The sequence below is a fragment of the Rattus rattus genome, chromosome 8 (assembly GCF_011064425.1).
Source record: "Rattus rattus isolate New Zealand chromosome 8, Rrattus_CSIRO_v1, whole genome shotgun sequence".
Classification (NCBI taxonomy): domain Eukaryota; kingdom Metazoa; phylum Chordata; class Mammalia; order Rodentia; family Muridae; genus Rattus; species Rattus rattus.
This window is the reverse complement of record NC_046161.1, coordinates 33,810,822-33,837,547: the sequence shown is the minus strand read 5'-3', so window position 1 is coordinate 33,837,547 and position 26,726 is coordinate 33,810,822. Positions and strand designations below refer to the sequence as shown.

At 44.2% G+C, this 26,726-nt stretch overlaps 2 protein-coding genes across 2 annotated transcripts; both read left to right on the top strand.

Moving 5' to 3' along the window:
• Positions 1 to 6,518: 6,518 nt before the first annotated feature.
• On the top strand, positions 6,519 to 15,337 carry Panx3 (pannexin 3). The gene is made up of 4 exons (XM_032910520.1): positions 6,519 to 7,002; positions 9,131 to 9,273; positions 11,702 to 11,916; positions 13,778 to 15,337. Exons 1-4 carry the CDS (start codon positions 6,822 to 6,824, stop codon positions 14,415 to 14,417), a joined length of 1,179 nt encoding a protein of 392 aa, XP_032766411.1. The 5' UTR covers positions 6,519 to 6,821; the 3' UTR covers positions 14,418 to 15,337.
• A 3,905-nt stretch (positions 15,338 to 19,242) lies between these two features.
• Positions 19,243 to 26,704, top strand: Tbrg1 (transforming growth factor beta regulator 1). Its single transcript, XM_032909444.1, has 9 exons — positions 19,243 to 19,496; positions 21,331 to 21,401; positions 22,017 to 22,237; positions 23,058 to 23,194; positions 23,446 to 23,592; positions 24,608 to 24,705; positions 24,953 to 25,063; positions 25,705 to 25,847; positions 26,366 to 26,704. Exons 1-9 carry the CDS (start codon positions 19,350 to 19,352, stop codon positions 26,509 to 26,511), a joined length of 1,221 nt encoding a protein of 406 aa, XP_032765335.1. The 5' UTR covers positions 19,243 to 19,349; the 3' UTR covers positions 26,512 to 26,704.
• Positions 26,705 to 26,726: the final 22 nt, after the last annotated feature.

Here is a 26,726-nt window from a genome sequence, read left to right as displayed (position 1 = left end):
ATCATCAGTCCTGTGGGAAGGGCCACACGTGAGGAAGCAAGGCATTTTGTCAGCCACAAAGGCCTTCTGCCAAAAGCAGTGGTTCCTCTTGGGTGTGACTCTCCCAACCCCAGTTCAGCCCTCAGATGAGCTGAGACAATCTCTTCAATGTCACCTGTGAGCACCTAACTGACCCACTCCCACACTCCTGACCGACAGAGAGTGGAGACGCTTTAAGCTATTAAGTAATTTATTTCACAGAAATTGTTAATGGACATATAAATAAATAAAAGTAATGTAAATTAAAATAATGATATATTACCATAAGCCAGGGACCTTATGAGACATAGCAATTACAGAAATTTAGTATCCTAACTAAAGTCTTTTGTAAGACCATAAGGGGAAGTATATGTATCACCAGGAATTTTTACTCTGGGTGAAGCGTCTGCTTCTGGGCAGCAATTCACCACTGGCTTTGGTCCAAGTAGAAGGCTGTGTCTGGGAGAAAATGAGCCATCAAAGCCTTAAGTTATTACAGGGGTGGAAAGACAGATGGAAACTGGGGGAGCCTCAAACACATGGCCACTTTTCCCCACAGGACATTTGCTGGGTGCTGGTGATTCAGGAACTGTCATCCATACAGAATCCTTTGCAAAGTGAAAGTTCCTCCACCCTGGGGTGCTTGCAAAGCAAAGGTGGTCTTGGAGGAAGGGCTAGCTCTAAGCTCACTCCTGAAACCTCACCATCCTTAAAAACATGGGCCATATTTTGAAGCTACTTGTAACTGGAGGCTAAGGAGCTAAATGAAGAACTACTCTCGAGAGAGTAAAGGAAGTTCTCGGTCTTTCAAAGTCGAAAGACTTTCAGTCAAAAGCCTGGAGACATACTTCAGAGTGTGGAAAACTAATGCAAAAATGCATCTTAGTGTGTCTTCAACACAGTCCCAACCATGCCTGTTCCTGATTAGGTAGTGATCAGCATCCCCCTCTGTGTGCCTAACAGAAGAAACAAGACCCACCTTTGGTGACAGACCAGCTAGAGTAACGGTACTTTGGTGGTGTTTTTATATACAATGTTCAGAACATACTGCAAATTAAACTACAGAAAATATACAAACATGCAGAGTTAAGGTCATCTTGTTCACCACAGAGTTCTATCTGCTTCTTCTCTTAGATCGTCTGCTCCGGGAAAACCAGCTGCCAATCACTCACGGAAGACTGATTCCAGGTAAAGAACCACCAAGCACATTTGATACTGATGGTAAACTAACCATAGGCCAGAGGAACCCAACAAAAACGCTCTCCGGACTCTTACCGATAGAATCTTCATAATGATAAACAGCTTCTGAGGTTGTTTTAAGCTGTAAGTTTTTGTGAGACAGGGATGCAGCAGTGGAAAAATAGTAACATATAAGCCACACAAGAAAAGCTACATATTCTAAATAGCCACATGTTCACTAAGGAAATATACCCATCAATATAACTTCCACACAAAGAAAACTCCAAGGCTTCATGTTTTTCACCTGTAAATTTTTCCAAATACTTACTGGGGAAAAAAATGTTATTAGTATTGTATACTCTCACTGAATGATGTTTTTTTTTTTTAACTTTTAATTCTTTTAGTGCAGCCAGCATGAACTGCCAACAACATTACATCAACCAATGTATTCCACAATAACAGATATAAAGAAAAACCCTATGAATATTTCAATGTGTATGAGAAAAGGATTTTTTTTAAAAAATCAACATCTCTTCTTTATAAACATTCTTAGCAAACTACCAATAAAGTTCTTTACCGTGAAAAAGGTAATCCACCACATGCAAAAAAAAAAGGAGAAGAAGAAGAAGAAGAAGAAGAAGAAGAAGAAGAAGAAGAAGAAGAAAGAAAGAAAGAAAGAAAGAAAGAAAGAAAGAAAGAAAGAAGAAAGAACGCAATCTACAGTGAGCACCTACACAGATACTGAATGTTGAAATCTTTCCCCATAACATAAAGAAATAAGATGCACTTATGTTCGGTGCTGTACTGGAGGCCCCGAGCAATCAAATTAATACAAATGGGCAAATGAAAGGTATAAAGACGAGAAAAGGGAAAAGTATAATTTCTTCATATCTGATGTGTGGTTGAATGAAAAAGGCCCCCACAGGCTTATAGGGAGTGGCACCATTAGGAGGTGTGGCCTTGTTAGAATAGGTGCGGTCTTGTTAGAGGAAGTGTGTCACTGGGGGTGGGCTTTGAGGTTTCAAATGCTCAAGCCAGGCCCAGTGTCACTCTCTTCCTGCTGCCTGAGGATCCAGATGTAGAACTCTCCGCTCCTTCTCCAGAACCATATCTGCCTGTGAGCTGCCCTGCTTCACTCACACCATAATGACAATGGACTAAACTTCAGAACTTATATGCCAGTCCCAAGAAAATGCTTTTCTTCACAAGGGTTGCCATAAGTCATTCTGTGTCTTTATAGCAGTAGGAATCCTAAGAAAACATGGTTGTACTGATAGAAAATTATTCTACCAACACATTATATAATCAATAAATGAACATAAGGCTGCTGAATGTAAGCATTATACAGGGAAAAAATCAATTGTATTTCCATATATTAGCAACAATTAGGTAACTGCGTTTTTTTAATTCAGTTGGCAAAGGCTTCAGTAGTATCAAGCACACAGCAGTAAATCTAAAAGAAGATGTATAAGTTATCTCAACTAAGAACTAAAAAGTGGGGCTGGAGAAATGGCTCCACACATCAAGTCGCTAACAACCACCTGTAACTACAACTCCAGGGAATCCAATACCCTTCTGGTCTCCATGGACACCAGCATTCATACACGCACATATCCACATACAGACGCACATTGTCAAAGAAAAATTTTAATCTAAAAAGAACAGACTAAAAAGGGCAAAAGATAGATTCCAGAAGATATAAGCAAATGGAGCTTGTTTTTCACATATTAAGTTATAGATTTAAAAGACATGATCCAAGGTTCTGGCTGGACTTCCCCACTAAAGGTCATTGTCATTGTAAAATTCAAATAGAAGGGTAAAAGACCAATATCATCCACAACAATCTTGAACAACCAGACTGGAAATATTATGTTATTGTATCAAAACCTGTTATTAAGCCTTCAAAATTAAGAAAATATAGAATTGGTACAAAACATAGGCAAGTGGAGGCCAGTCATCTGGTTGACAGCACTACATCACCATGGGAAGTGGGTGTGGTTTTCAATAAACTGGGTAAATCAATTGAATATAATGTGGAAAATAATATATGTTGAAAATTTTCTTCTAGATGAACTCCAGGCACAAAGAGAAAGGTGTAGCAAACTATATTAGAGAACACTAAGAAATTTTCTATATTTTTTGGTACTGAATAACCAATGGTATTCTATCAAGGATATATTAAAACACTTTCTGTGGGGTTGGGGATTTAGCTCAGTGGTAGAGCGCTTGCCTAGCAAGCGCAAGGCCCTGGGTTCGGTCCCCAGCTCAGAAAAAAAAAAAAAGAAAAAAAAAAACACTTTCTGTTATGTAACAAAAGAAAAAAGGAGGAAATAAAAAGAAACAATCTACTGATGTTATAAAATGAGAATTTCAGGACATCAGGAAACACCATGAAGAAAATTTAAAAAGCAACCAATGAACAGCAAGAGGATATTAAACAAAACATATTTCCCAAAAATAGTCTTAGAACACTGAGCAGAGGGTAGACAAGCCAACAAAAAAGCCAGCGAAAGCCCTAAGCACACACTTTGTAGAAGACTGGCATCCAAGTTACCAAAGCAGCTAATTAGTCATCAGAGAAATTTCAGGTTAAAACCATGATGTATTACTTCTCTACACATTCCAAAATATCTTTCAACATTTAATTGGAAAAATAATACTGGCAAAGACATGTAGCTCTTAGGAGTCTCAAACGCTGCTGGTGATGAAAACAACCACTTGGAAAAATAAAAAGATGAGCATTTGCACGGGATTGTGGTACAGTCCTCTTCCGCATATATATCCGTGTAAACACACACATATGCCTGCCACAAAAGGCACACTGCAAGGTTCACAGAAACATTATCTGAATATCCAGAACTGGAAACCCAATGTCTATCAGGATGTGAAAACATAAATATGTATGTTTCTACAATAAAATGGGATAGATATCTGACACACATAACAAATGAATCTCAAAGGTGCTTTGAACTGTAAATCCTAATCTCCCCCAAGAAAACATAATTTCATGTATGTAGAATACAAAAACAAAAAATGGATAATTTTCATAAACAAGGGAGTCAGGTTTGGCAGCAAATGTCTTTTCCCATTAAGCCATCTCTCTAGTCTATATAAGAACTATTCTTTCGTTTCTGTGGGAGAAGGGGATAGATGTTCCAAAGATTGGTTGAACCAAGGGCCTCGCAAATGCAAGGCAACTCTTTACCACTGAGCTACAGCCATGGCCCTCCACCTATGTACGGTGTTAAAATTGCAAGACTAATCTATGCTACTAGAAGTTAGGGTGGCAGCTACCTTTAGGAAGTCATAGCTGTTAGTGGGAACACATTGCGATGTCTGAAGAGTCGAATGTTCTGCTACTGGGTCAGATGAAGCAGAACTGAGCTGCACAAATAGGCATATTATATATACTACATATGTATAATTTACTTCAAAACTATAGAGAGTTTTTAGAAGCAAAAGATTATATATGCATAAAAACTGACCATAAACATTGACGAAAATGCATGTAATTAAAAGGTATGGAGATGAGAATCCAGAAAGGGGAATGGAAGATGCAAAAAAAAAAAATTATTCTTTTTGCGGTCCAGATGCCTAAATCATGGCAATCGGCACACACTGGGCAGCTATAAATAGGGTGGGCCTCTAGCCAATGAGACAAGGGAACGGCAGGCCTAGCCTAAACATTCGTGGCCACAGGATAAAAGTGTTTATAGAGATCCATACACCATATAAATCTTAAAACTGAAAAATTATCAGCCAAGCCAACAAATTGTTGTATATGTTCTGCCTGTCTAGCTACACACACACACACACACACACACACACACACACACACACACACACACACACACACTTCATAAAGAAGTGCTAGGTTCAATTACAATGCTAGGTTCAATTTAGAATCATTGCATGATCTCAGGTCTCTATCCCAATACAGCTGAGTCCCACACTGAAGGAGGGTGGGGGAGAAAGTCATAGTTGAATGTGTGGACATGTCAGGACTTTTAAACTCCAACCATACTCCATAACTGTTCCTTAGACATTGAGCATACACCCACACCACCATTCCTTCAGAGAGTGTACCAGTACCTGAGTATAGGGCGCACACGGGCCCTGGAAGCAGGCCGCAGCCCTTGGGTAAGGAGTTACAGAGGCAAGAGTACTGAAATCGTGGTTTGAGTAGCACACAGGTTCTGTATAGCTCACAATGGGTACATCCAGCAGCCCAAGTACTCCTTGCTCCACCAGAATAACAGTCAAGGAAGACCAAGAGGAGACTAGTTAAGAGCCTTCATTTGCAAGTTTAAGGGCAGTACTAGAGGCAAGACTGTCTTGTTCTCCAACTGGACCACATGAAATCAGCTTGAATTGATACTTGCTATGCTGGTCCACTTTCTGTTACTGTAACAAAAATACCAGACATAATCAACTTAAAGGGAAGAAAGGTTGGCTTAGGAATAGAGATCATTGTACCTGAAGCTTCTGTATTACAAAAGGGAAAATATGAAAGGAGAAAATCTGTATTTAGTTCGTGGTTTCCGAGTCTGTAGCCTCTTGGCTCTGTAGTATTGAACCTGTGATAGCAAAGCGACTCGTGGCAGAAGTACAGAGGAAAAGAATCTGTTCATTCCATGGTGGGAGAGCAAGACAAAGAGCATGAGGGTTTCAATATGGACATGGGTTCCATCAAGGACATGCCCCAGTGACCAAAGCCCAACCCTTTAAATGTTCCACCACTTCCCCAGAGTGTTACAGGCTGGCAGCCAATCATTTAATACCTGCGCCCTGTGTACACTTAACCAAAACGTAGGGCATGCTTGTGTTTCACAATCTAGCAAGACTGTTCTCTGATACATATCCAATTCCATGGTTTCTAACAGACTGAACCTTGAGAGAAGAGAAAACAAATCAGACAGTTGAAATATAAGCACTCTTGGATCCCAAATTTGAAAGATTCTTTCCACTGCAGCACACTGTCACCCCTCCCCCAGCTTCCCAGAGAAAGGGTAGGCTGAGCTGAACTGAAAAATTGTAAGTATAGTGTTGAAAGACTAGAGTCGGGAAGGAAAATTAACATCAACAGGGCAGTTTCAGGGAAGAAGCAAAACACATCACTGGAACAAAGCTCGCTCTAGAGAGGTAACCATCCTCGACGAATGCTGAGAGCTCCGTTCCCACCCAAGCCACAAAATGAGAGCCTTCGACACATTTGAGCAATCTCCACCCAAATTCCACACCAATTACATGAGGGGCTGAGCCCACGGCCCTCCTTCTCTCCACCACTGCTGAAAATACTGTATTAATCAGAGGACAGCATAAAGCCACAGTGCTCCGTCTGTTGGGAGACAATCTAGGCGAGCAGCCTGGCACCAGACACAAGTAAAGCCTGACCCTCCTCCGGTGAAGACCCACCAAGGCTATGCCCTCCTCTAATTGCCAGGGCGTCTGGCTCAGAGCCTGGGCAATTATGTAGAGAATCACTGCCTGGTCCTAGCACAGATCTGTGAGGCTGGTGCTGCGACATAACTGCCTGAAGCTGTCACATCAAACCACTGTACCTGGATTGCTAAGAGTAGCAGTGTCCTCTGTATTCCCCCAAAGCCCCCATACTCAGCAGCATCATGTCCCTCGCACACACAGCGGCAGAGTACATGCTCTCCGATGCCCTGCTGCCTGACCGCAGGGGCTCTCGGCTCAAAGGGCTGCGTCTGGAACTGCCGCTGGATAAGATGGTCAAGTTCGTTACTGTGGGCTTTCCCTTGCTGCTGATGTCTCTGGCTTTCGCCCAGGAGTTCTCATCAGGTAAGCTACTGACAAATGGTAAGAGACCTGACTTCATTTTACCCTATAACAGCTATAAAGCGAGCTAACTGCTGTCTTAAGAAGATTTTCTGGCTTTGGGCTGGACTGGATTCCCAAGGGGCAGGTGCTGCCTAGGTATGGGGCACCAACCGAAGCGGAAGCACCAAAGAGTTGCAAAAGTTGCAACTTGGGAGTCTTAACAATAAATAATAATTTCTTCTTTGGAGAGGCTCCATCCAGCAGCTGATGGAAACAGATGCAGAGACCCACAGCCAAACAATAGGCTGGGCTCAGGGAGTCTTGTGGAAGACTGAGGGGAGAGACTGAGGAAGCCAGGGGGCTCAAAGACACCACAAGATTTTATAGAGTCAAGTAAGCTGAGCCGGTCGGGGATCACAGAGACTAAACCACTGACCAAAGAGCATGCAGGGGCTGGACCTAGGCTCCCTACACATTTGTAACAGATGTGCACCTTGGTCTCCATTTAGGTCCCATAACAATTGGGAGGCAAGCGCTGTCTCAGACTCTTGTCGCCTGCCTTTGGATCCCCTTCCTCTATCTGGGCTTCCTTGTCTGGCCTCAGTGAGAGAGGCTGTGCTTAGTCCTCCTGGGACTTCATGTGCCAGGGTGGATAGGTACCCATGGGGGTCTTCTCAGAGAAGGGGCGGGGTAATAGTGGGGGGGGAGGGGCGCGTGAGAGTGAGACCAGGAGCGGAGGAGGGAGAGGGAGAAAGGGAGGCTGTGATGGAATGTAAAGTAAATTGATTTACTTATTTATTAAAATAAAGAATAACTACAAAAAAATAAAGTAATTGCAGGAGGGGAGCAGATGAAGCAAGGGGAGATGGGAAGGGTGAAGGAGAGAATACGCTCCACATGTTAACATATGTTTAAAATAACAATTCGTTGTCACTTTAGGAGTCATTTTTTATGTCAAAATAATGATAAAACTATTATTTTGGCTTCTACAGATAGAGGCTGGGACTCTGTAATCTCTTCAGAACTTGAAATCCTTTCCTCTTAACCCCCTGTGAACAAACTTTTTCCCCTGCACTCTTCCCACCGCTTGCCGAGTTCGTACAACCTTGTTCAGAGGTGCCGAACAAGCCCTTGCTTCTTCTCCACGGCCCTAGGCATAAACAGACATGTGCGTGTTTGCAGCGCTGTAAGCACTGGGTTACCTCAGAAAGCCTGTTCCCTCTGTGGCAGTCACTGGGCCCCTAGTTTTCTTTTGCCTGTGCCCATTAGCTCAAAGCATTTCCTGATAAAGTGTTCCACCTCTCTCGGCTGCTTCACATCAAGAGTAGCAACAGGATTGGCTCCCAGCTCTGCCTCTGTCTGATAAGAAACAAGAAAGCTGGAGCCTCTCATCCAAGCCCATCTGCCTTCCCATGCAGAAATCCAGTCATTAGTCCTCTGCGTTTTACAAAATAAAAATGCTGTCTTTCAATCTGGGTGTGGTGCACACATCTGTAATCCCACCATAATGGAACCTGAGGCAGAAGGATGGCAAAATTGAAGTCCACCTGAGCCTAAGTCCACAGAGCCTAAGACTCTGTCTTAAAACAAGGTTGACAAGATGCCTCCTTAGGTAAAGGCACTTGCTGCCAAGCCTGGCCACCTGAAGTCAGTCCCAGTACACACATGGTAGAACCACAGAACTGGTAGAAGGAGAGAAGCAGCTTCCACAAGGTCATCCTCTGACCTCCATGAGCGAGCCAGGACACAGGCACACGTCTGACAAACACATATATATCATCATTTCAAAAACATTTTTAAAGGTTGTCCTCTCTCTTGAGTGGATGTGTGACTATCAAAGCCTTTTGGTGGCAGGCAAACTGCTGAGTTCAAGACATCTCTGATAGCTTCCTGTATGGGAGAACCCTGAGACCAATGGCCCATCGGACCTAAAAGACCGAGTCAGCGCATTGGTAACATGGGCCAGACTGTGTCCCACTCCATCATGACCTGTCCTCCCCTGACACAGCAGTATAGGGCCCAGAAAGCTGAGGCTGGGGAAGAAGGCAAGGCCTACCCTCCACAGAAAGCTACCAAGTTATAAGCCTGTCCCCTTGTCCCCTCACCCAGAAAACTGTTGAATGACTGATTTCCATCCCTCCCTTTGCAGGGTCTCCGATCAGCTGCTTCTCTCCCAGCAACTTCAGTGTCAGACAGGCTGTGTTTGTGGACACCTCGTGCTGGGACTCCCTGGCTCACTATAAGCAGGATGAGGCTGGCCAGTACACGGTGAAATCTCTCTGGCCTCACAAGGTAAAGCAGAGGCCCTTGACAGATGGCTTCCAGGCTTGGGAGCGGAATGTGGGGGAGGGGGGGCGCTAACCACTATACTCTCTTGCGCAGCACTCCACCCTACCCCTTTACACTCCCTTCCACCTCACTCTGCCCTTGCCCATTTCTTTCAGCAGCTGACTTTCACATTCCAGGGGTTCTTCAAATGCCTGCTGGTCTCCGGTGTACACGTTAGTCTGCAGTTCAAAGTTGCCTTTTCTTCTGATTAGAAGTTTTGTGTCTGTGAGTGAGGCTTGTTGACAAGCAGATTTAGGTGAGAGGGATCCCTCTGGTGTACTTCATTGTAAAGAAACTCAGGTATCAGTATCTAGTCCTAGCTCAGTATTGTGTGTTATCTCTGAGAAGAGTCTTTCAGTCCTTACTTTAAGGAGAATGCAGCTGGTATCAAGCCTGACTACTGGCCCTCAGCAAACTCAGCCCTGGGTCCCACCATTAAGTACTCATTCACCTGGTTTCATCACTCAAACCCCTCAGGCTAGTTCTCCTGACTGAAGTGGATGTGAGTATAGAGTTTAGTATGGTTTAGTCTCTCCAGGGACAACCCTTCAAGCCTTCCAACAGGATCAGGAAAGGACGGTTGATTGAATGCTGGGCATTGCACAAAGTCTGCAGGTCAGCTTGTCACACAGACTGTTCAGTATTCTGTTTCAGACCGACTTATACCCTCACTGTTTGGTTTCACCCATATCCCGAATTCCTGAGTCTATTTGGTGCTGAGTCGCATAGAGTTTGTTTGTTCTTGCCTGGACCTCCACCTTTCCCCACACCAGCGTCTTGTGTCAGGCGGCTGATGCAGAGCTCTCAACCATCTGCTGCTCTTGTCTCCTCTTCACCTGTTCGCTTTGTCCTTAAATTATGTCTTTGTTCTTCTTGTCATCCTAGTGAGCAAAACTAGAGAACTGAAGGAGAAAGTACAGGAAGCCTCTGTCACTGGCAGCTCAGCAGGCCAAGACAGAGACAAGTCCACAGATTTTGGAGTTGATTCATGTTTTTAAAAAAAAAGGTCAAAACACCTGACTAACAGTGTCACCAGAAGATCTCTGAACCCAGGTTCTTTGGCTCCTCCTCACCCCCAGGAATATACTCTGTAGAAGTGAAGGGCTTATTTCCAGAGATGTTATTTCTTAAATAAGAGGAAAATGCTTGTAATGTTACATGAGGCCCTACTCCAGTCTTTCTTTTTTGCAGTTCAGAAAACACAGAGACAGACAGACAGACAGACAGACAGACACACACACACACACACACACACACAGCCCTCCATCTTTTCCTCTAAACTTGCCACTACAAAGACAAAGCAGTTTGGAAGAAGCTGTAGGTCAAGGGGTCATGAGCACAATAAGCATCTAAACCTCCCATCCTGCCTCCAGAGCTTCACTCTTCCCCCTGCTGAGTGTGTGATGTGGTGCAGATACTTGACCTGGGCCTGCTGCAGCTGCCTTCACTGTAAAAATAGGTGATGGCATCCCACCGATAGCATCCTTGTGGAAATCAAATGAAATAACGCAGAGTAGCTGCCTAGCAACAAATGTAGATCTGAACATTCTTCACACGTAGAGACTGTACTATGAATAAAAAGATGGGCCTCCCTCTGTTGGATGCCTAAGTATAATAAGGAAACTTAGAGAAAAAAAAAATGCTATACACTCTGCCAGGGCCACTGTAACAAAGGGTGGCCCAAACGGCAGAAATATAAGGTGTCAGCCGGTTGGCTCCTCTGAGAGCTGCAGGACTAGATCTTCTATCTCCTGTGTTTGCCTCACAGACACGTCATCCTGCGTATTCTCCATGCATGCTCGCCCATCTTCACATAAGGGAGCGGTGGGAAACCTTCTCACCAGAATCGCTGAGAAGAGCTACACATTCCTGAAGTTCCATTGCACAGTCTGCACACCTGAGAGGACACCCAGGGGATTCCAAGAGTGTCTAGTACTGACATCCGACATCTCTGGGGAAATGTCCAAAAAGACCAGCATGGAACAGGATATACAGAAGAAATAAAGTTCTCTCTTCCCTAGGATGTCGGGGCCACTACTGATCACAATCTCAGGCTAGATACTCAGTCTGGAGTGTTGGGGCAGTGAAGGCAGAGATCTAGCCTACCAGACACTTTTTACCCTCTATCCCTCTTTTGCTTTCATTCTTTCTCTTCTCCTTGGAACCCCAGACAGATCATAGGTCAGAAAACCATGGATCTGGGTAACCTAGAGACATAATGTCCCTTCTCTACCAGTTTCACTCTATTATATGGACAGAGAGCTTTGGGTAGTCAACAATACACACTCTCTTCCTTCTAAAGTGAGGCCAGGAGAGCAGTCAAGCCCCCCACTTAGCTGTCACTCAAGCCCCGGCACCATGGGCTCCTTCCTCAGCCTTCTCTTTCTTGCAGGCTCTCCCCTACTCTCTACTGGCCCTGGCTGTGGCCATGTATCTGCCAGTGCTGCTCTGGCAATATGCAGCTGTGCCAGCCCTCAGCTCAGACCTGCTGTTCATCATCAGTGAGCTGGACAAGTCTTACAACCGCTCCATCCGCCTGGTACAGCACATGTTGAAGATCCGGCAGAAGAGCTCTGACCCTCATGTCTTCTGGGATGAGCTAGAGAAGTGAGTCACCCCCTCCAGCTTCTTCTAAAGGACTCTGTGGAGCACTAAGCTGATACCCATGCACAATCATATTAATATTTTCTCTATGCCATCCTTCTCAAGAGAGTGAAGAACTCAGTTCATCCCTACTTTCTTGAAGGGGAGGGGAAGAACTTTCTCATTGTTGTAGAAAGAACAGAATCTGTCTCTAGTTGACAGACGAACACACTGAACCACAGGGATTAATAGCTCTAAAATATTACTTTGCATGCTCAGAAACCTACGTTAACTCCACTCATGCTTAGCAAAAAATGTTGAAATTCTCAAATATCTGTCCAAGGCCTCAAGGACAATGTCAACTACTTTTCAAATTTCTAGTTACACTTTGAATATTTCTAGTCTCCAAATTGCCCAGTGCTCCAAAATCAATATTTTTAAAAAAGATCATTGTTAAAGTCTTTCGGTTATTCTAAAATAAAAATAAATAAATAAATAAATAAATAAATAAATATAAACAAAAAAAAAAACAAATCCCAAATCTGAAACCCTCCCAGGCCCCAGGAATTTGAGATATGAATACTTAATGAAGTCTGCACAACAGAAAACTTCTTTGCCTAAGTAGTCTCCTCCTTATCCCTGAGCAAATCATTGATGAAGTTAGTCATTCATCCATCTAAGTACCAGGCACAGCAGATATTCTCTCTCTCTCTCTCTCTCTCTCTCTCTCTCTCTCTCTCTCGTGTGTGTGTCCAGGACAGGGGGGAAAAGGCAACAAGGCTGTACCCACCAGTACGAGGCTAAGAATCTATTGAAGAAAAGCAAACAAACAAAAATCCGCTAACACGTTTTAGTAGACGACAAGCAGTACGAAGGAAGCAAAAGTAACAGAGGGGAAGGGAGCTGGAAAGCTAAGAGATAAGGATGGTACGGTTTTAAATGAGTATGACACGGGCAGCAGGCACCAGTGAGAGGTGAAATGAACTAAGATTTGCAGCCATCTTCTGTACATGCTGTGTCCCCTTTAAAAAGTTCCCCTCTACCATTTTGGAGCCCAGATTTAAGCCAGTATTCTCTCTCATGGTTTTTGAACCCTCTAACTTACACTGTTACTCCATCTCCTAATATTCACAACTACTATGGTTTATGTACATTAGCAATAAGTATTAATTTTATTGAATATGGTATCTCTTATCTGCCCTGCCCCTCAAAGCAGAGACAAGCTTACCTGTACCTTGCCAGCGTGATTCTCAACAATGAGTTGTTGACATATTAATCAGCATGAAATGAATGAACTGGCCTCAAAATCACTCCATTGTTTACATTACCAACCATAAGCTCATTGCTTTGCAAGCCCTACTTCAGGTTTGAACTTCATTTAACCTTGCTGGGCAGAAACTCTTTGGGATTATGACCATTCAAAATGCATTGCTCATCCATGGGTTTAAGACACTGCATTGAATGTTTGGAGAACTGAGGGGTACTCACACCTCCTCTGGTGGAAGAATTGTGGTTGTGATCAGGAAAAGAGTACAGATTTTCCCCAATTCTAAGAATACCGTGTTTGGATCTAGAGAGACAGGTCAGCAGTTAAAAGCACTGGCTGTCCTTGCAGAGGACCGGATGAGATTCTTAATGTTCACGTGGCTACCCACAACATCTGTAACTCCAGAGCCTCCAATGCCTTCTTGTGGCTTCTGTGGGCACTGTATGCATGCAGTGCAAAACATACATACAGACTAAGCATCCATGCACACAAAATTAAAATAAAGGTTTAAAAAAAATTAATGTGCTAGATACACAGACTTGCTACTCTTCCACGTGGCTTTTAGGTGTGGTTCTACATGGTCGTCCCTAACAGTGCCTTCTTTCTTCCCCTGCCCAGGGCCCGGAAGGAACGGTACTTTGAATTTCCCTTGCTAGAGCGGTACCTGGCATGCAAGCAGCGCTCCCATTGGCTAGTGGCCACCTACCTCCTGAGGAACGCCCTTTTACTCCTCTTCACCTCAGCCACTTACCTGTACCTTGGCCACTTCCATTTAGATGTCTTCTTTCAGGAAGAATTCAGCTGCTCCATCAAGACAGGCCTACTCCATGAGGAGACCCACGTGCCAGAGCTGATCACATGCAGGCTGACCTCCCTGTCTGTATTCCAGATTGTGAGTGTCTCCAGTGTAGCAATATACACCGTACTGGTCCCAGTGATAATATACAACCTCACGCGGCTGTGTCGGTGGGACAAACGACTCCTCTCCATCTACGAGATGCTCCCAGCGTTTGATCTCCTCAGTAGAAAGATGCTAGGATGCCCCATCAATGACCTCAATGTGATCCTTCTTTTCCTCCGAGCTAATATCTCTGAGCTCATCTCTTTTAGCTGGCTTAGTGTCTTATGTGTGTTGAAGGATACAACCACCCAGAAACACAACATTGACACAGTGGTCGATTTTATGACCTTATTGGCTGGCTTAGAACCCTCAAAACCTAAACATCTCACCCAACATACATATGATGAACACCCATAGTTAAAAAAAAAAGAGGCATAAGAGATAAGTTTTATAGAAAGTAAGACTCCTTCACAAGCTATGTAGAGTAAAAGAAAAATAATAATGATGTCCGCATTAAATTGTTAAGATTAGACTTAACTGAAATATCCTGTATTTATAAGAAGATAAAAATCAATGCATGAAAGTTCGAGGTGAAGTCTGAAAGTGAAGAGTCAAAGAGCTGAAAAATTCAGTCTAGAGAATTCTGAGGACAGTAAATGCTAAACGATCAAGTTGAAGCCAAGTGCAAACATTGAACACAGAACAATTCTAAAGGCCATTTATGGAAGGAAATTCTCACAAGACCCACCCACTCTAGAAGTCATGCTTGCCTCTGCACAATGGGCAGGTAGAGCAACTTAGTAAGAGATTAATAAGGATATGACCCCCCTGAAACACTTTGATTTGGCCTGCCCATCCTGCTTTGTGGACATTTTCAGCCTTGCCAAGCACCCCATGGCCTGCTAATGAGACAAGAAATAGTGATGGCTTTAACTTGTAATCTGCTCTTGGAACATAGGACAGAGGCAAAGGCCACGAGTTGACTCTGTAAGTCAGTTACATTTTTTATGATATTAACTGAGGAATCTTTTCCATGAGGGCTCATATTATAGACTATGAACCCCTTCTAAAGTCTTAATGAGTCTAGGTATGTTCTTAATAGTCCAAGGGATACTACACGTTCACTGACAGCCAACTAGTGAAGGCCAGTGGGTTAAGAGGCTTGCTGGCAAGTCTGATGACCTGATTTCAATGCCTGGGACCCAAATGGTGAAAAGAGAGAACTGATTCTCCAAGGCTAGCCCCTGATCGCCACATACAAAACAAAGTAAACAAAAAAGTATTAGGCAAGATGAACGTGAAAGTCATATTGATCCACTTGTGTAATTCACCGTTCACGGCTCCCTCCTTGCATCTAACTGTCAAAGCTTTGCTCTGATTCAAAAGACAGTGCTCTATCCCCAATACCATGGTGACTCTTAATAAATATTTTTAAACTATACATTATGTATTTCTTGAGAGAATTTTTTATTACACAAGCCATTTTTAGATCCCTCTTCATATAGGTAGTAGAAAAGCCATACTGCTTCTGACAAATCCATGTAAATTTATCTAAAGCAAACCAAGAGCTTATAGATGCTCACCGATGGCATTAATAAAAGTCTCATGTCACTAATAAAAGTCCAGTTGTTCAGTGAGTACAGAAGCCCTTTTGTGATCTACACACTACCCACTGCTTCAGTCTCTCCTCTTGCTTCCCCACTAGGTGAAAGAAGACATGAGCAGTGGGTGAAGGAGAAAGGAGTCCTAGAAGACAGCCCACGCCCTGTTCCTATTTGTACAACTTAACAGACTGCTTTAAAGCTCTGTCCCCAGCTTTGGATTTTAAAATTAAATGGCCATACTATGAAAGGATATAAGCTTCTTAACTGACGGTCATGAGATGAGTCATGGCACTGTGGAAAGTCTCAAGAAAAAATTAGATACAAGGGAACCAAAACCAACCAACCAACAAACAAACAAACAAGCCACCACTGTAACTTTGTAGCTGTGTCTCCTGACTACCAGAATGTGTCTTTGCAGTTAGACATTCTTGAAGTTACAGATAATTAGTTCCTGCTATGTCAAAAACAAAGACACCAGGGCACTCCACCCCACGTGTTCACTAGCAAAGGATCTCTGTCCTCGCCTTCATCATAACATGTACATTGTAGTTCTGACAACCACCTCTACCACCATATCCTCCTCCTTCCCCTCCTCCTTCCCCTCCACCTGTCTCTAGCTCTCCCATCCAACCCTGCCGTGGCTCTTCCTAGAGGATCATGGGAATACCACAAAAAAGAAATCTGACCCACCATGATTTGGGAGAAAAAAACAAGTCACATAACTACACGAAGATGCTGCTCACCTCTAACTTCTTTCAAATCCACAACATAGAACTCTCTGGACTACTGTCCTCCTCGACACACCCTTGGACAGCCCACTTCAATCCCTCTTTGGCGTGCTTGCATTGATAAATAAACTCCATGCAAAACTCTGTTTCTAAACCGAATTCTCCCTTTCGCAAGACAAGGAGCTAGAAGACAACTCCATCATACCTGCTCACGGCCTTCACTGTAATCAGCTCCTTGTAGCACCCATACTTCTCAGGAGGCTGAGTATTTGGACATGCAGTCACTGCCTCCCAGGTGCCCATCTCTGTCCTTACTGTACCAACAACTACTTCCACTTTAGGGTGCCCAGGAGTAGTTCCTTCCCCAATTCTTCCTATTTTCTTCCTCCTTCCCTAGATGGTTGTTGCCAATTTATCGTCTTCCTCCCTGAATCGAGTCTTCTAACAGTTGTGTCCCAGGCACTGACCTTCATGATTAGTAAAAGAGCAAGTTGGTCAGGAGCATCACATACTCTGGAACACGCAAGCTCCTTTACGTAGTCAATGTCAAAAGACTTGACCACAAAGATGTGTTCCATGTACTGACCAAAAAAGTCAAACAACATAGAAATGATTGTGTAAAAGATGATATGGCCATAGCTGAAACAATCACAAAACAGTTAAATTCTGCTTACAAGACGGAGGTGATAGCTAACAGGGTAGCATTATGGGTGTCTTGGTGGTTTTTGGTTTTTTTGTCTGTTCGTTTTTTGAGGGGGCAGTGTTGTGTTGTTGTTACTATTGTTTGGTCTGATGATAGAAATCAAAAGTTTAACATGAACAGGTTCAAATGGGTTTGTTTTTTCAAATGTTTGTTATGTGACTATAATAGGTGACAGGTGTGTACACATATGGGTGCAAGTACCCATGTCAGATCCCCTAGAGCTGGAATTACAAATAGTTGTGAGCTACAGGATGTGGTTTCTGGGAACTGAACTTGGGGTCTCTGTTTCTCATTCATCCATTCATTTTGGAGTGCTAGAAATCAAATCCAGGGCTTTTCACCTACTATATAAGTGCTTTGCCACCAAGTTGGACCATAGCCCATGGATTTAAAAAACAAATTCCCCAAGCTGGACATGGTTGCCTATTCCTGTAGTCCCAGCATTTGGGAGGTAGAAACAGGAGGATCTGGAGGTCAGGATCATCTTCACCTACACAGAGAGTTTGAGGCCTGTAGGAACCCAGTCTTCCAAAGCCAACAAATAAATAATACCTTCTTCTTTGTAAAACTTGCAAGAAAAGTGCCTTCACTGTAAAAGAAAAAAGTCTCAAATTAAGAAGAAATAATAAACGTGTTTGTGAATATTCCACTGACATCTATTGGCTGAAAGAGCTTGCAGACTAAAAGAGGCTGGGACTTTCCCCCTCGCAGACATGACACATGAAAAAGACGAATAATACAAAGTCAGAAAGCTCTCAAAGTCTATGAGAACAAAACACAGCTACACAGCAAATCAGGCAGCTCAAAGTAATGGGTTCTTTATTAAGAATAAAGCCAATTTTGATTACTATGAATGCTTTCAGATCCCAAGCCATGGTTCCAGTACATTATTTTTAAAGATGGTGTATTTTATAAGATGTCACAATTCTAACAGCTTCCAAAACTAAATAAATCTACAGGACTGCCTTAGGAACATTTGTGAAGGCAATGGTACCCTGGAATTGCATCATTACGACCCAGCCAAGCTCAAAAAAAAAGTAGCTTGTTTCATGGGCAGCCATAGAAGATTATCTGCAAGGTTTTTCTCTCTGTCAAGACTGCAACTGTTTTTACACTTTCCAGAGATTAAATACCTGGGTCACTTACTGAATTCTAAGTTGTCTTTATTGGTATGAGATTTTTCTCTAGTAATTCAGTGAACGTGTTAATTGTGTAACATCCTTCTTAACTTTCGTGTACAACCGTAAATGTCTAGATTTTAAGAATGTAACAATAATTATCTTTTGTATGAGTACCCTAGTTTGGAAATCACACTCATCTCATTACTTACTTTGTTTTGGGAGCAAGAAAACAACAAAATGCGAACAAAAGGCCCAGTCAAAGAATGTAAACCTATTGTCCAGTCTAGGGCAATCTCGCACCTTAAAGATTTGCCCGTCCTTCAGATGACCTTAGTTATAAAGCATAAACTATTAAAAAAGAAAAAAAAAAGGAGATAGAGCCAAGGAATGGCGGCACATGCCGTTGATCCCACACTTCGCAAGCAGAAGCAGGAGAATCTCTGTGAGTTAGTGATCAGCCAGGTATACAGAGCAAGTTCCAGGATAGCCCCGGCCACACAGAAAAATCCTGCCTCGAAAAACCAAAAAAACAAACAAACTGTAGTAATAATAATAATAATAATAATAATAATAATAATAATAATAATAGGAGGAGGAGGAGGAATGTGTACTTGAAGCACTCTTGGTTTCATTTCAAAACCACTGAACGCCGACCTTGTGCTATCATTTTATTAAAACCGTTTGCTAACTAGATGCCAAGCTTTAGAGCAATCAAGGTCTTGTTTTTCTATCCCCGAAGTTCACTGCCTAAGAAACACTTTGCGCGATTAGCATATATGGAAAGTTGAGTTCCCGCATTAGTATTTAAGTCTGCTAAAAACCCAGGAAGGCCTCCTGCTCAGAGTAACCGGGGAAAGCAGATGTGGACGCGCACTCCCCTGAGGGCACCTGCCTGAGCGCGCTCAGATGGGAGCATCCGGTAAGGACTTTCTGCTCTTCTGCTACTAAGCAGGCTAACAGCCAGGTAGGACCGGTTCTTTCCGGCTCCAGCTCCCTGCAGCCCTGAGCCACACCCGTCCTCCCAGCCCACCGCCAGGTCCGAACCTCCTAACTTCCAAACCCGGAAGTTACACGTGGCAGTGCTTTCGCGCAACTTCCGGTGGGTCTTCCTTGGGGAAAAGATACGGAAGTTCCTGGGATCGCCATCTGTTTCTGCCTCTGCTCCATCCCCTCCGCAGCCCGAAGTCCGGAACATGAGCGTGTTGAGCGGCCTGGCTTCCGAGCCGCGCACCCCGCTGTCCAGCAAGGCCAGGATGAAAAGGCTCCCGAAGAAGAACCAGAATGAGAAGTACCGGTTGAAGTACCTGCGGCTGCGCAGAGCAGCTAAGGCCACGGTGTTTGTGAGTCTGGGTTTGGCCGCTCCCACCCTAGGGACTGTTTACCCCACCTCAACTCTCTCAGAGAAAGAGTATTAGTCCAGCGTTAGTTATTAGTTAATAGATATTAGTCCCATATTCGTGTATAAGTTACCCCTCTAGTCCTGTCTATCCTCTGTAAATGAGGACTGAAAAGTGCTCCTCCAGCAAACTTTAGTCATTACCTTTTTGCTAGGTTTCGTTTCGGAGAGAAGCTAAGTAGTTAGTGTCTTTTAAGGCGAGCACATCGAAGTGAAACCCAGAGGGATGATTTGCCCTAACTCCAACTTAGATACCCTGATTCCAGTTTATTGTTTACTCCACACAGCCTATTTCCTAAGTACACCCAGCCCTAACGCCATGGCTGACGCTTTCGTAAACAGGCACCGGAATCTTTCAAAAATGTCCCGGGTGTCGCTCCCTTTAAAGAGGTTTCTAGGTGTTTCTGCCTTCGGTCCACCCAAAACTGGAAATGAAACTCACGGGAGGAAGCAGGATACAAAACCTGCTGCAAAGATGTATAGCCACTTCCTGCTTTAATTGTAGGGATTTAAGATTTAATGAATGAACTTCTTTACCAGCCAAGAATTATTAGGGCCTAGTAAATCTGATAATAGCCTAATAACTAGACTATTCTTGCTTAACCAGAGTCACCTAAGTGCTTGGAAATAGGTATACGGTCCAAATGCCCTCACATCTGAACCAGGAGATTTAACTCTTCTTCCTACAAAATTTCCCTAAACATATTAGATCTTTGTAGGTGTATCGGGAAAAGTTTGGACTTTAAATTTGTTGTTCCTAAAATATTAAACACGTGTAAATGTGTTGGGGAAATATGAGTGAATCAAAGGCCAACACCTTGTTTACCCTTCTCTATTATTCTCTCATGTCCAAGCTGCCTGATGCTTAAAATCTGGCATTTAAGGATGTTGGTTTCATTCAGACTTTATGAAACCAAAGGGTGCTTTGAACACAAATTCGAGGTTCTACCTGTGGAACACCCAAATAGGCATTTCCTTCAGAACTGGTTTCAAGTAGACTGAGTCATCAATAAAGAATGATGATACTTGGGTATATTCAAATAAATGATCAATTAAGAATTTTACACACAGAACTTGTTTTCCTCCCTTCCTCTTCCCCCCCCCCAAGGAATTGTTCTGTAAGACACTCTTGAGTCAGATTGTCTTTTCAAGGTCAAGGCTGTGGGCATGAATAGCTCTTAGAACTCTGGAGTGGAGATCAAAAAGAAAGAATTTTGTAGCGGCGTGAATTAAGTCCAAATAGTATATCCTCTTTGCCAAAGGCCACACTAATTGGAGTGACCACACTCCTTGATTGTCCCCAAGTATACAAGTCCTGGTGTACCCCATTGTTCTGGCATAAGCGTTAAGAGGGCCCCTGTTGATCCAGAGGTATCCCTGCAATTACCCAGCCTGGAGTAGAACCCAAACACTTTTCCCTACAGATTTTTTTAAGTTTCTTTCTTTTGATTATTATGAATGTACGAGTACCGCCGAGCGCGTGTAGAAGTTATCAGGTAACCGCCATTCACTTTCCCCTCCCACAACAGGTTCTGGGGCTCAAATTCAAGTTACCAGGCTTGCCTAGCAGGTGCCTTTGCCTGCTGAGCCAGAGCCTGCCCTGGTCGGACGGGCACATTAGTAGCGTGTGCAGAGTAGAATGGCGCTCCCCCTTATACTGCATTGCAGAGGGTCCTTTTCGTTTGAGATATAGATCTTGTCACCGGAAAGGAGCCTTGGTCCATCGATTCATTTTATGTGAGCACGGTCCTTTTTTTTTTCCCCTTCCTTCCTTAAAGGAGAATGCTGCTGTTTGTGATGAAATTGCTCGTCTTGAGGAAAAATTCCTTAAAGCAAAGGAGGAAAGAAGGTGAGCCAGCTTCGTGTTGCTGTTGTCATTGTCCTCATCGTCATCATCATCATCATCATCATCAGTGGTGGTGGTGGTGGTGGTGGTGGTGGTAGTGGTGGTGGTGGATGTGGACTGATACTGTTAGGCTGACTGACTTTTTTCTCTCTCCTCTGGATTCGAGTACACTGCACAGCCCCCTGATCACTGAGGCAATACAGAGGAACTCTGAACCTGGGTGCTATTTCCCACCCAAATAACGTCCCAGTTATGGAAACCGAGAGGGGCGGGTACCACTCTTTCTCATTATACAAATATTCGGTCTGTTCTTCCCTGTGCAAACCACAGTGGGTATATGGACACTTCTAATTCTATCCCTGTGAATAAATACCCTTCACACCTCAGGCCTTCCACCCTAAGGGTAGAAGATCCCTGCAGGTGCAAGAGAAGCTCCAGCCATTGCCTTGACGTCGTCAAGTGCTGATTGTCCTGCGGGGCTGCATTGCCTCCAGCCTCCAATAAGAACCTCGATAATCTTTGTACTTAAGCCCGCCCGTAATGGCCAGTACACAAGTAAAGTGAATTGAGAGGAAAACAGAACTTCATGCCTGTCCTCCCATCCCTTTCCAACCTCAGATACTTGCTGAAGAAGCTCCTCCAGATCCATGCTCTAACTGAAGGGGAACCACAGGCTGCCGCTCCTTCCCACAGCTCCAGTTTGCCCCTGGCTTATGGTGTCACCAGCTCTGTGGGAACCATCCAGGGAGCCGGGCCCAGCACTGGGGCCGAGGAACCGTTTGCGAAGAAATCCAAGAAGGAGAAGAAAGAAAAGGGCAAAGAGAACAGCAAACTGGAAGGTATCTTAAGAAGATGGTGTAGCGGTTGCCTCGGTGGCTCTACTGACGGCAAAGGCCTGGTGGAACTGCACGGTTCTGAGTAAAAAGTGGCTACTGTGTTTCATAGTGTTCCCTGAAGTCCCCTGAGAAGCAAGTGTCCTACTGGAGCTGCTTTGCAGAGATCTGATTAGACCTGACAGATGAGGATAAGCAGGCCGAGGCCTCTGCCCTGTGCTCTCTGGACTGCATTCACTGCAGACTTTCCTAGGGGCAGGGGAAAGGGCAAGGCAGCCTTCTGAACACAGTGCTAGCACAGGGATTCCTGTTCACACAGCTAAAGAGAACTTAAAAGTGTAAGATTTTTTAGCATCATATTAAAACTGGTTTGTAGGCAAGTTGGACACTTGGGCTTTGGAGGAAAGGCCCAGATGGCTATTTCGTGAACCTCACCTACAGCGAGTGGTTCAACGTAGTGATTTTTCTTTCCTTTACAATGTTATAAAAGCAAGGTGCAGTCAGTAAAACTCTGACTTTCGGTTTTGTTCTTTTCTTAGGCCAGTGATATGCATGAAGCCACAGGTCCTGGACAGACCCACATTCGTGGAGACACTTGACACTCCACAGTGTACTCTGTTGCCATGATATTCGTCAAGTTGGGTGTATCACATGCATTAACATACCATTTTCTCAGCTTCCGTTGGGCTTATGGTATAAAATCCCATCATAAAAAGCATCTGTATAAATCAAGATTAGCTGTCTGCCTTTACCATTCATGTGTAAACTTCCCCTCCCCTGGGCACTGGAAGGGACCTAAATGGGTGACCCCAGATTTTTGTTTCAGTGCTGAAGAAAACATCCAAGAGAAAGAAAATGGAGGGAGTTGCTCGCAAGCTGGTCCGGCCCATTGCCCTGGATCCCTCAGGACAGCCTGTGTTCCCCATCGGACTAGGGGGTCTGACAGTATATAGCTTGGGGGAGGTGAGTGAGACCAGCATGTGGCCAGGATAATGAGAACCGTTGGGCGGGGTGAGGATGGGCCTTCCCTCTTCCCACTGGCAGTACCCCCTTGTTGATCCATACCAACCCAGAAAACCTCTGTCCCTACCAAACCAGGTCAGTCTCTCTGCTCACAGCCAACACCTTCTATTTGATGTGTCACTCTTTGTTAGCCCCAAAGTGACTCTAAAGCCTTAAGTACCCTCAGTTCCAGGTCAGGAAATCTCTTCTAGATCATCACCAACCGACCCGGCTTCCATGATGAGAATGCCATCTATCCTGTGGGCTACTGCAGCACTCGCGTGTATGCCAGCATGAAGTGCCCAGACCAGAAGTGCCTATATACCTGTCAGATCAAGGATGGCGGTGTACAGCCTCAGGTACTCAGTGCGCTAGGATCGCTGTTTTCCTTCCTTCTGTTTTGCCTCTCTGTTTTGAGAGCCTCCTTTCTCCTTGGCTTCTTAGCTGTGTTGCTTATTCTGACACCCTCTGAGATGCTCGAGTCACCACCATTTGTACAACACAGGAAAGATTACTTGGTATACTGTTGCTTCACCTTAAGATACAAGGGGCCTCAGGCAAAGACAGCAGTTTCAGAGTTGCTCGGCTCACGTTCTGATAAAGCTACCAATCAAGAAACCTGAGCTGGAAGCAAGGTAAGGGCCTTGGTGAGGAGGACGACCCACGCCTGCCTCTGGGATACTGCATCACTGTTGCAGCTCTGGGAGGTGGAGCTGGTGATCGACATCTCAGCCACACACACAGCCGTGCTCCACAGAAAGGACGCCAGTAGGGAAACAGCATTGTGCAGTGTACCATATTCTCAACATCTCTAAGTACAGTTCATATCCAGTCAAAGTCTCAGGAGAATCTTAATGAAAATTCACATGATTCTATTCTTACGTATTAATATGATTTATGATAAAAATTCAACTTGAATTTTTCCCCACGTGGAGTAACTTAGTTACTGTCCATTATTGGCAAAGATAAAGAAAAACAAATACACTGCTGTTTGTAAATTGATAAAGTGTCCTTTGGCACAGAGTATTTCTAAGTACTCTTGTGTTTCCTAGAGAAAGAGAGGATAATATAGAACAATGTGTCTCATTTCCTTAAAGTACCATGTGTATTTGTATTTGGGCTGTAAGCGGGAAGAAAGGTACGGAGCAAGTTCAGTGCTGACCGCTGGCCAAAAGTCAACCGAGACGTGGAGAACCAGGAGTCGTGGGGTTTTCTGTTTCCTCGCATGTGGGTTTTTACAACATTTTAAGGAACCCTGGTGCCCATCTGCTGGCAGCTTCAGCTCGAGAGGCTGGGACTATTTATAGGAGTCGAGTAGCTAACTCTGCTTCTCTTCCCATGCAAATTGACCCGACTGTCCCTCTGTCACTTCAGTTTGAAATCGTTCCTGAAGATGACCCCCGGAATACCATCGTTGGCTCCTCTGCAGATGCCTGTTACGAAGAACTGCTCAGGGCCATCAGTGCCGCAACGTGAGTTGGCCACAGCTTGGGGACACACGAACGAATCACCATTGGTACAGTTGAGACCTTTTCTCTCAGCGCCTGCGAATCTGCTTTATAGAACCCTAAGCTGCATCCTTCTGACTCCTTACTCTCTAGCCTCCTGGTAGAATAAGAAAGCTTAAGGGTAGCTTCTGTTTATGCCACCGTTCCGATCTCAAGCCTGCCTTCATCTCCTCCTAAGCTCTCACACGAACGCTCTCTCTTTCTCACGTAGGGGGAAACTGATGCCTAACCCACTTTCATGTGGCGCCGACTTCTTTGGGTTTTCTCATCCAACCATCCACAACCTGATTCAGAGTTGTCCAGAAGCTCAGAACTGCGTCAAGTAAGTGTGCACAAAGCTGTTGGCATTGGTAGGCACTCCCTCGCCATCAGGTGAGGTGCTGTGCTGCACGTAGGCTGATCACTCCTTACCCAGAACACTTGAGATGAGACGTGCTTTAGCTGCGGCTTACTGATGAGGAGTTGTTAAATACTGTATATGGTGGCCCGAGCACGATAGTGCATACATTAATTCCCACTCAGGAGGCAGAGGCAGGTGGATCTCTGAATTTAGGGCCAGCCTGGTCTTCAGAGAAGAGTTACAAGAAGTCTAGATGTACACATCACACATACACCCTGGACGTAGTTTTTAATACAGTAGTTTTAGTGTACTTTCATTCTCGCTGACCGTCCTATGAGGGATAGAATTTCGAATCTTTGGCTTTTTATAGTTGCTAAGAATGTTTTGGAGTATTTTGAATTCTCAAGTTAAGGCTGCCCAACTTACGCCATTTTCTGTGTGTACTGTGGAACACTGTTGCCTATCACTGGAGGCTTGCCTGCTCAAGTTTGTTTGGGCTTTTTCTTAGCTGATGTATCTTGAGTATATAGCAGAGAAGACCTAATTAAAAGAATAGTAATAACTTGATCCCTTTGATAGGGACTAACAAACAGCTGTCAAGAATGATGTCCTTTGGTCCACAGTTACCAGTGGGTGAAATTCGATGCGTGCAAACCCAGGAAGGGGCAGCTCTCTCAGGAGCTGCCAGAGAATGATGCAGCTATGAGCCTTGAAGCCTTTCCGACACAGACGTTTGATGATGACCATGAGGATTCCATCCTGCCAGGTATCTTTGTCTTGCAGAACTGACCATCTTCAGCCTCCTGTATCCTCATCACACATTGCTGGGTAGTAACTGAGTCAGCCATAGGCTGGAGTAAGGGAGATCTGAAGCCAGCAGGGGCTCCCATGTTACTCACAGAGCATTGCTGAGAAACTTCAATGCCTCCTTCTGCAGCTTAAGTGAGACTGACTGGAAACTGGGAGGGTTTGACTTACAGTAAAGTCAAAGCTCAGTGGCGGCTTTGGTCCTGCCTGTGGTATCTGAACTATTTCTCATAAGTGGAAAGTGATTGGGGGCTCAGCAATATTAGGGTCATGCAGGATTTGTGTCTGTGACAAATCACTACAGTTGTTTTTTTGTTTGGTTTTTTGTAAATAGCTGTTGGCTTATTTTTCCAACCAAGGGCAAAATATAGGGTCGGCTTTTACAAGTGTAAGGAATTAAGAGGCTGTGTATGCATCCCAGCAAAACAGGCCTGAGACTCCCAGACAACAGTTCAATTAAACAATTGTTTATTCCAGGCTCCCTGGACCTGCCTGAGCTTCAGCATGAAGCCTTCGTGTCGTCCTACCAGCCCGAGTTCCTGACACATGAACCCTTGGTTGACACTGACCTGCAGCACCTCAAGTCTCCATCCCAGTGTAGCCCAATTCAGTCTTCGGACTGAACAGGAAAGGGATGGAGCCCGCTTCCTTGTCCTCATCATGAGTTGTAAACTAAAACTCACTCTGGAAGAAGGCACCAGCTGAGAAACAGGGAAGATACACGTTTCGTCATGGATGTTCCTGAGCTGACGTTGCGTCCCAGGGTAATCCTCAGTTGCTTTTATTTTTAGTAATAAATATATCTTGGCTGTTCTAGTTATTTGTATCTTTTTATAGT